The sequence below is a fragment of the Chroicocephalus ridibundus genome, unplaced genomic scaffold, assembly GCF_963924245.1.
Source record: "Chroicocephalus ridibundus unplaced genomic scaffold, bChrRid1.1 SCAFFOLD_529, whole genome shotgun sequence".
Taxonomy (NCBI): Eukaryota; Metazoa; Chordata; class Aves; order Charadriiformes; family Laridae; genus Chroicocephalus; species Chroicocephalus ridibundus.
The window spans coordinates 121-9,225 of NW_026961644.1; the positions used below are offsets into that span (position 1 = coordinate 121).

At 62.7% G+C, this 9,105-nt stretch overlaps 1 protein-coding gene across 1 annotated transcript; it reads right to left on the minus strand.

Annotated features, from left to right (window-relative positions):
* Positions 1–928: 928 nt before the first annotated feature.
* MECP2 (methyl-CpG binding protein 2) lies at positions 929–8,905 on the minus strand. Its single transcript, XM_063322064.1, is given in 4 exon segments — positions 929–2,050; positions 2,052–2,382; positions 4,872–5,194; positions 8,845–8,905. Coding segments are annotated over 3 exon segments (1,410 nt in total). The 5' UTR covers positions 4,970–5,194; positions 8,845–8,905; the 3' UTR covers positions 929–1,069.
* Positions 8,906–9,105: the final 200 nt, after the last annotated feature.

Sequence of the window (9,105 nt, forward strand, 5' to 3'; positions counted from 1 at the left end):
CTCCCGATTGGCTCAACACTAGATCCCGTCCTGATGGAATCGCTCCCGATTGGCCCAACGCCGCACCTCAACCAAACCGAACGCTGCTCCCCATTGGCCCGAAACCGGATTCCCGCCCAACCGAGAATCACTCCGGATTGGTCCAAGACTAGATCCCGCCCTGACCGAGCGCCTCTCCCCATTGGCTCACCGCTAGATCCCACCCCGAGGCAACTTCGCTCCCGATTGGCCCAACGCTGGATCTCAACCAAACTGCAAGTCACTCCCGATTGGCCCGAGGCTGGATCCCAACCTGAGAGTTGCTCCGATTGGCTCAAGGCCAGATCCCGGCCCAACCGAGTCGCTCCTGATTGGCTCGAGGCCGGACCCCGCCCCTCCCGAGCGCCGCTCCTGATTGGCTCAACACTAGATCCCACCCCCAAGGCAACTTCGCTCCCGATTGGCCCAACACGGGATCTCAACCAAACCGAAACCGGCTCCCGATTGGCCCGAAACCGGCGCCCGCCCCCAGAGTCGTTCCCATTGGCTCGTGAGCGGATCCGGCCCCTCCTGATTGGCTGCACGCCCGATCCCCGCCCGGCCGCGCCGCTCCCCATTGGCTCCAGCCTCGCCCCTGCTCCAGCCCGGATCCCGCCCCCCCCCCCCCAGCAGATCCCCGTCCCATTGGACGGCAGCCGGATCCCCCCAGCCCCGCCCCCCCGCCATAGTGCAAATGGTTCCCTATCGGCTAAAAACGTGGAACGAAAAACTGGAAGAACGAGTAAAGCGGCGACGGGGGGGGGGGAAGGGGGCAGCCCCCCCCCCCCCCGCCCCATCCTGACCTCGGGGGGGGGTCCCATGGGGGGAGGGGGGGGATCCCCCCCCCCCCTTCCTATCGACGCAAGTGCAAAGTTGGGGGGGGGGGGGGCTGCGCCCCTCGCTGTGCTTTTCGGTAATAAAAACTTCTTTTTTGGGGGGGGTGGGGATATTTTTGGGGGGGTGCGTGTGGCTGCCTGCGTGCGCGGGGGGGAGGGGGGGGAAGAGGGATGGCGGGGGGTGGGGGTGACGGGGCGGGGGGGGAAGGGGGGGGTCAGAGGAGGGGATCCGTCCGTGGGTCCGTCCGTCCGGTGACAGTCAACTGACCCGCTCGGGGACAGGCGTCCTGGTGTCGACCGTCTCCTCCCGGCCGGGGGGCCGCGGCGCGCTGGGGGGGGGGCGGCGCCGAGGAGGAGGAGGAGGAGGAGGTGGAAGAGGATGAAGAAGACGACGAGGAGGAGGATGAGGAGGATGAGGAGGAAGCAGCGTCCTTGTGCTCGGCCTCCCCTCGGTGTTTGTAGGGCGGCGGTGGCGGGGGGGGGGGCGGCGGTGGCGGCAGCGGCGGGGGGGGGTGAGTCTTAACCGGCTCCTTGGGGCAGCCGTCGGGGGCCGCCGGACCCCCCCGTTCCTCCGAGCACCCCCTCAAGTCCTGCGGGGGGGGGCGGCGGCGGCGGCAGCGGCGGGGGGGGGGGGGGTGGTGCTGGCGCTGTCCTTGGGGCTGGCGGGGGGGTCGGGGGGCAGCGGCGACGGCGGCGGCGACGACGACGACGACGAACCCCCCCGGTCCTTCTTGCGGGGGGGGGACGGCGGCGGCGGCTGGGTGGGGGCCGCCCCCCCCCGTCCCTTGGGGCTGCCGCGGGCGCCGCGGGGTCCCCGTGCCGGCGGGGGTGGGGGGGGGAGGCGGCGGCGGCGGCGGCGGGGGTCCGGGGAGGCGCTCGGGGGGCGCCGACGACGGCGGGGGGGGGGGCCTGGCCGCCTCCCGCGCCTCCAGGACCACCGTCTCCCGCGTCTTCCTCTTCTTGATGGGCAGCACCGTCTCCTGCACGGCCGGCGGCGCCGACGTCTTCTTCTTGGCCTCGGGCGCCGACCCCCCCGCCGCCCCCCCCGGCCCCGCCGAACCCCCTCCCGCCGGTTTCCTCCCCCGTTTTTTGGGGACGCCGTGACTGTCCGGCTCCGTTTTCCGCTTCCTGCCGGGGCGTTTGACGGCCAGGACTTGCGCCGAGGTGGTGGCGGCCGCCCCCGGCTTCGGGCCGGGCCAGCGGCGGCCCCCCCTGGAAGGGCATCTTCACCAGCAGCTTCCCCGAGCTCTTCTCCATGGCCCGCTTCACCTGCGCGCCCTCCGCCGGCCCCGGCGACGCCATCTTGGGCTTGGCGGCCCCGCTGCCCTTGGGCCGGCCCCGGCCCCGGCCCGTGCCCCCGGCGCCTTTGGGGGGTTTGGGCTTCTTGGGGGGCCGCTGCTCCCGCCGCGAGGGGCTGCCCCGGCCCGTGACGGTGAAGTCGAAGTCGTTGGGGTCCAGCGAGGTGTCCCCCACCTTCTCGAAGTAGGCGATGAGCTCCACCTTGGAGCGGAAGGCTTTTCCCTGCGGGCTGCGGGCGAGAGGAGACGCAGAGCTGAAGGGCGGCGGGCGCGGGGAGAGGGGCGACCGGCGGGGGCAGAGGGGTAAACGCGGCGGGAGACGGGCCACAAGGAGGTAAAGTGGAGGGAAACGGGGCGAACGTGAAGGGAAAGGGGGTAAACGCGAAGGGAAACAGGGTAAAAAGAGGTAAAATGGAGGGAAACGGGGCGAACGTGAAGGGAAACGGGGTAAACGTGAAGGGAAAGGGGGAAAAAAGAGGGAAAGCGGAGGAAACGGGGTACAAGGAGGTAAAATGGAGGGAAACGGGGCGAACGTGAAGGGAAACGGGGTAAACGTGAAGGGAAACGGGGAAAAAAGAGGGAAAGCGGAGGGAAACGGGGTACAAGGAGGTAAAATGGAGGGAAACGGGGCGAACGTGAAGGGAAACGGGGTAAACGTGAAGGGAAACGGGGTAAAAAGAGGCAAAATGGAGGGAAACGGGGCGAACGTGAAGGGAAACGGGGCGAACGTGAAGGGAAAGGGGGAAAAAAGAGGGAAAGCGGAGGGAAACGGGGTACAAGGAGGTAAAATGGAGGGAAACGGGGCAAACGTGAAGGGAAACGGGGTAAAAAGAAGTAAAATGGAGGGAAAGGGGGTGAACGTGACGGGAAACAGGGTAAACATGAAGGGAAACGGGGTAAAAAGAGGCAAAATGGAGGGAAACGGGGGTGAACGTGAAGGGAAACGGTAAACGTGAAGGGAAAGGGGGTAAACGTGAAGGGAAAGGGGGTAAAAAGAGGTAAAATGGAGGGAAACGGGGTGAACGTGAAGGGAAACGGGGTAAATGTGAAGGGAAAGGGGGTAAACGTGAAGGGAAAGGGGGTAAAAAGAGGTAAAATGGAGGGAAACGGGGTACAAGGAGGTAAAATGGAGGAAAGGGGGTGAACGTGAAGGGAAACGGGGTAAAAAGAAGTAAAATGGAGGGAAACGGGGTAAACGTGAATGGAAAGGGGGTGAACGTGAAGGGAAACAGGGTGAATGTGAAGGGAAAACGGGGTAAAAAGAGGTAAAATGGAGGGAAACGGGGTAAACGTGAAGGGAAAACGGGGTAAAAAGAGGTAAAAATGGAGGGAAACAAGGTAAAAGGAAAAGGAAACGGTAAACGTGAAGGAAAAACGGGGGCAAAGAGGTAAAAGTAAAGGGAAAATGGGGTAAAAAGAGGTAAAAATTGCAGGAAATCAGGGGCAGAGAGGTAAAAGTGAAGGGAAAACGGGGTAAAAGTGAAGGGAAATCAGGGGCAAAGAGGTAAAAATGAAGGGAAACAAGGTAAAAATGAAGGGAAACATGAGAAAAAAGGTAAAATGAAAGGAAATGGTAAAAAGCTAAAAATGAAGGAAAAGTGGGGAAAAAGAGGTAAAAACGAAAGGAAATGGGGAAAAAGAGGTAAAAACGAAAGGAAAACGAGGTAAAAATGAAGAGAAAGAGGTAAAAATGATGGAAAAACGGGGAAAGAGGTAAAAAAGAAGGGAAACAAGGTAAAAATACAGGGAAACGGGGCAAAAGAGGTTAAAGTGAAGGAAAAAGGGGTAAAAAGCTGTAAAAATCACGGAAAAAGGGGTAAAAGGAGGTAGAAATGAAGGCAAACAAGGTAAAAACGAAGGAAAAGTGGGTAAAAGGAGGTAAAAATGATGGAAAAGGGTAAAAAGGGGAAAAATGAAGGGAAGCGAGGTAAAAATGAAGGGAAAACGGGCAAAAAGAGGTAAAAATGGAGGGAAATGAGGTAAAAACAAAGGAGAAACGGGCAAAAAGAGGTAAAAACGAAGGAGAAACGGGTAAAAAGACGTAAAAACGAAGGGAAACGAGGTAAAAATGAAAGGAAACGGGCAAAAAGAGGTAAAAACGAAGGCGAAATGGGTAAAAAGACGTAAAAACGAAGGGAAACGAGGTAAAAATGAAAGGAAACGGGCAAAAAGAGGTAAAAACGAAGGCGAAATGGGTAAAAAGACGTAAAAACGAAGGGAAACGAGGTAAAAATGAAAGGAAACGGGCAAAAAGAGGTAAAAACGAAGGCGAAATGGGTAAAAATGAAGGGAAACGGGCAAAAAGAGGTAAAAACGAAGGAGAAATGGGTAAAAAGAGGTAAAAATGAAGGGAAACGAGTAAAAATGAAGGGAAACGAGGTAAAAATGAAGGGAAACGAGGTAAAAATGAAGGAAACGGGCAACAAGAGGTAAAAACGAAGGCGAAACTGGTAAAAATGACGGGAAACGGGCAGAAAGAGGTAAAAACGAAGGAGAAACGGGTAAAAAGAGGTAAAAACGAAGGGAAACGAGGTAAAAACGAAGGGAAACGGGCAAGAAGAGGTAAAAACGAAGGCGAAACGGGTAAAACTGACGGGAGAGGAGGCGCAAAGGAAGAAGGGCAAGGGGCACCGGGAGGCAGAAGCGGGGGCGAAGGGAGGGCGCGAGGCCGGGCCGCGGGCCCACGGAGGGCGCGTCGGGGGCCGCGCGAGGCGCTCACTTGATCAGGTAGACGTCGTACTTGCCGGCCGAGCGCCCCGACTTGCGCTGCTTGAGCTTGCGCGTCCAGCCCTCGGGCAGCGTGGGGTCGTCGTACATGGGCCCCCGGTCCCGGATGATGGAGCGTCGCTGCTTGGGGGAGGCCGAAGCCTCCGGCGCCGCCGGCGCCGTCCCGGCACCTTCCGAGGTCTCGGCTTTGCCGGCTTCGGGGGGCTCGGCGGGGGCTGGGGGGGCTCCGGCTCCTCCCGACGCTCCTTCTTGGCCTTCTTGGCCTTGGGGGGACGCTCCCGCAGCCCCTCCAGGTTCTCCTCCGCCTTCTCCTCCCTGCCGAAACACCGCACGCGCGTCCGGGCTCGGGGACGGACACGGGGGTCCTCCCCGAAAACCCGCCTGTGACACCCCCACCCCCCCCCCAGCCCTGCTGGGGCGGGAATGGGGCAAAACGGCGCGGAATCGGGCAAAGCGCGGTGGGAAACGTGACAAGGGGGGTGTCGGGAAATGGACGGGGGGGGACGGCCACGATGGGGGCGTCCCCAAGTCACGTCCCCCCTGTCCCGGTGTCACCGTGTGTGGTGTGTGTGTGTCCCCCGCCCCATTTCGGCGTCCCCCGGGGGACACCGGCGTCCCGGGACACCCCCCCGCGGGAGGGAGGAGCGGAGGAGGCGAGGACGGGGGGAAGCGGGGGGGGTAATTAATTGCTCATTAGCGTCGGCGCCCCGTTTCCCACGCCGAAACCGGGGGGGACACAACCCTGTCGTGCCCCCGGCCACGATGGCTCTGGGTTCATCCGTCGGTGGCCACCGATGAGCCGGCATTAGCAGCCCCCCCCCAAGCTGTTCGTTAAAGAACGGCCCCTGTGCCACTAATGAGGCCCGGCACTAATTAGGGGGCCGCCAGCGGCTCTGGGGATCGGGGGGGACATGGCGGCAACACCGAATTTGCGGGAAAAAGGGACGCGGGGACAGAACCCCCCCCGGTGCCACCGGGACCCCCCCGAAACGCCGTCGCGGGGCGAAGGCCGGGACTCGTCAGCGCTAACGAGAGCCGGGGTGACACCGGCGGCGTGGTGGCGGCGCAGAGACGGGGACGGTGCGGGGACGGGGGGTCCCGACGGCACGGGGACACCGGGGGGCTTTGGTGACGGCGAGGGTTCGGTGACACCGGGGGGCGGTTTGTCATATCAGGGGTCTCGGTGACACCAAGGCGTTGGTGACACCGGGGGGTTCGGTGACACCGGGGGGGTTTGGTGACACCGGGGGGTTCAGCGACGTCGGGGGGTCTCGGTGACACCGCAGGGACGTCCCGGTGTCGTCGCGGCCGCGCTCCCCAGTCTTTCAGGGGGCGGCCGGAGTTTGGGGAGAATTCGGGGGGTTTTGGGTCTTTCGGGGGGCGGCCAGAGCCGGGGGGAATTCGGGGGGGATTGGGGCGTGGCGCGAGCGGCGCGTTTGGGGGCGGTTCGGGGCGTTTGGGGGCAGTTTGGGGTGCAGCGTGAGCGCTGTGTTTTGGGGCAATTTGGGGCATTTTGGGGTAATTCGTGGACGCCATATTTTGGGGCAATTTGGGGCAGTTTGGGGTAATTCGAGGTATTTCGGGGCGCAGCGTGAGCGCCGTGTTTTGGGGCAGTTTGGGGTAATTCGAGGTATTTTGGGGCGCAGCGTGAGCGCCGTATTTTGGGGCAGTTTGGGGTAATTCGAGGTATTTTGGGGCGCAGCGTGAGCGCCGTATTTTGGGCAGTTTGGGGTAATTCGAGGTATTTTGGGGGCGCAGCGTGAGCGCCGTATTTTGGGGCAGTTTGGGGTAATTCGAGGTATTTTGGGGCGCAGCGTGAGCGCCGTATTTTGGGGCAGTTTGGGTAATTCGAGGTATTTCGGGGCGCAGCGTGAGCGCTGTATTTTGGGGCAGTTTGGGTAGTTCAGGGGATTTCGGGGCGCAGCGCGAGCGCCGTATTTTGGGGCAGTTTGGGCGTATTTTGGGGAATTCCGGGGGCAGCGTGGGCACCGTACTGGGGTATTTTGGGGTGACTCGGGGTATTTCTGGGCGCAGCACGACCGACGCGTTTTGGGGTAATTTGGGGGATTTGGGGGCACAGCGCGAGGGCCGTATTTGGGGGTAATTTGGGATAATTCGGGTATTCCCGGGCGCAGCGCGAGCCGGGCACTTTGAGGGAATTTGGGGGATTTTGGGGGCAATTCGGGGTGTTTTAGGACGTAGCGCGAGCGCCGCAGTCGGGACATTTTGGGGTAACTTGGGAGCATTTTGGGGTAATTCAGGGTATTTCTGGATGCAGCACGAGCACCGCGTTTTGGGCAATTTGGGGGGTTTCTGGGCGCAGCGTGAACGCTGGATTTGGGGTAATTCAGGGGTTTTTTTGGGGGTAGTTCAGGGTATTTGGGCACGCGGCACAAATGCCGTATTTTGGGTTAATTTGGGGCATTTTGGGGCGCAGCGCGAGTGCGGCGTTTTGGGGTGACTCGGGGGCTTTCGGGGTAATTCGGGGTATTTCAGCGTGCTGCACAAGCGCCGTATTTGGGGTTAATTTGGGGAATTTTGGGGTAATTCGGGGTGCTGCTGGGCACAGTGCGAGCACCGTATTTTGGGGCGATTGAAGGTATTTCAGGGCTCAGCGCGAGCGTGGCATTTTGGGGCAATTCAGGGGATTTTTGGGTAATTTGGGGGATTTGGGGGCGCAGACCGAGCGCGGCGTTTTGGGGCAATTCAGGGGATTTTTGGGTAATTTGGGGGCGCAGAGCAAGCGTGGCGTTTTGGGGCAATTCAGGGGATTTTTGGGTAATTTGGGGGATTTGGGGGCGCAGAGCGAGCGCGGCGTTTTGGGGCAATTCAGGGGATTTTTGGGTAATTTGGGGGATTTGGGGACTCAGAGCGAGCGCGGCGTTTTGGGGCAATTCAGGGGATTTTTGGGTAATTTGGGGGCGCAGAGCGAGCGTGGCGTTTTGGGGCAATTCAGGGGATTTTTGGGTAATTTGGGGGCGCAAACCGAGCGTGGCGTTTTTGGGGGCAATTCGGGGGATTTGGGGGCAATCCGGGGGATTTGGGGGTGCAGCTTGAGCGCCGTATTTTGGGGCAAGGCCGGGTATTTTTGGGTAATTCGGGGGGTTTCGGGGCTCGGCGCGCGCGGGCCGTTTTGGGGCAGTTCAGGGGATTTCGGGGCACTTTGGGGCGCAACGCGAGTGGGCGGTTTGGGGCAATTTGGGCTATTTTGGGGTAACTCGCGGTGTGTCGGGGCGCGGGGAGAGCGCCGTATTTTGGGTTAAATTCGGGGCGTTTCGGGGCCGGTTTGGGGGGGAGGGGGGGCCCGGCCCGGGGTGTCCGGCGCGCGCGGCCCGATTTGGGGCGAATTGGGGCTGTTTCGGGGCTGATGGGGGGCGTTTCGGGGGAACTCGGGGCGTTTCGGGCTGTTTCGCTGCGCCGCGGGGCGTTTCGGGGCCAATTCGGGCTGTTTCGGGGGAATCGGGGGCTGTTTTGGGGAGAATTCGGGCTGTTTCGGGGCGCTCGGGGGGTGACTCCGGCCGTTTTTGGGGCCGATTCCGGGTGTTTCGGGGGTCGCGCCGGGGGGGGTGGGGGGGGCGCGTCCCGTCCCGGGACCCACCGGGTGGGGGGGGGTGAGGTGTTTGGGGGGGGTGTGGGGTGGTGGTGTGTCCCCCCCCCACACCGGGGTCGCCCCCCCCCCCCCCCCCGCGGCCGTTAGTGACGCAGTCGCGACACAACCACACCCCCCGCCCCCCCCCCTCCCCACACACACCCCCCGCCCCCCCCCTCCGCGGGCTGGGGGGGGTGGGGGGGGTCTCGCGCCGGCGCGCGCGCGGGAAAACAGCGGCGGGACCCCCCCACCTCCCCTCCACACACACACCCCCCCCCCCTTTTCCCACACACCCCCCCCCTCACCCGGTCCATCCCCCCCCCCTCCCCCCCCCGCCCATCCTTCCCCCCCCCCCCGCCCCCCCCGGGTCACTCACAGCCTCTCCCCGTCCCCGCTCGGCGCCGCCGCCATTTTCTTCGCAGCGAAGGAACCCGCGGAGATGGGGGGGGGGGGGGGGGGGGGAAGGGGGGGGGCACTCGAAGGGGGGGGGGCGGGGGGGAGAGCGCGTGCGGCGCGGGGGGGGGGATTTTAAGAAGGGGGGGGGGGCCCCGAACCGAGCCGGAGAGGAAACCCGGAGCGGCCGCTTCGCCCCGCCTCGCCCGCCCCGCCATTGGGCGCGGCGCACGCCGCTCAAAGA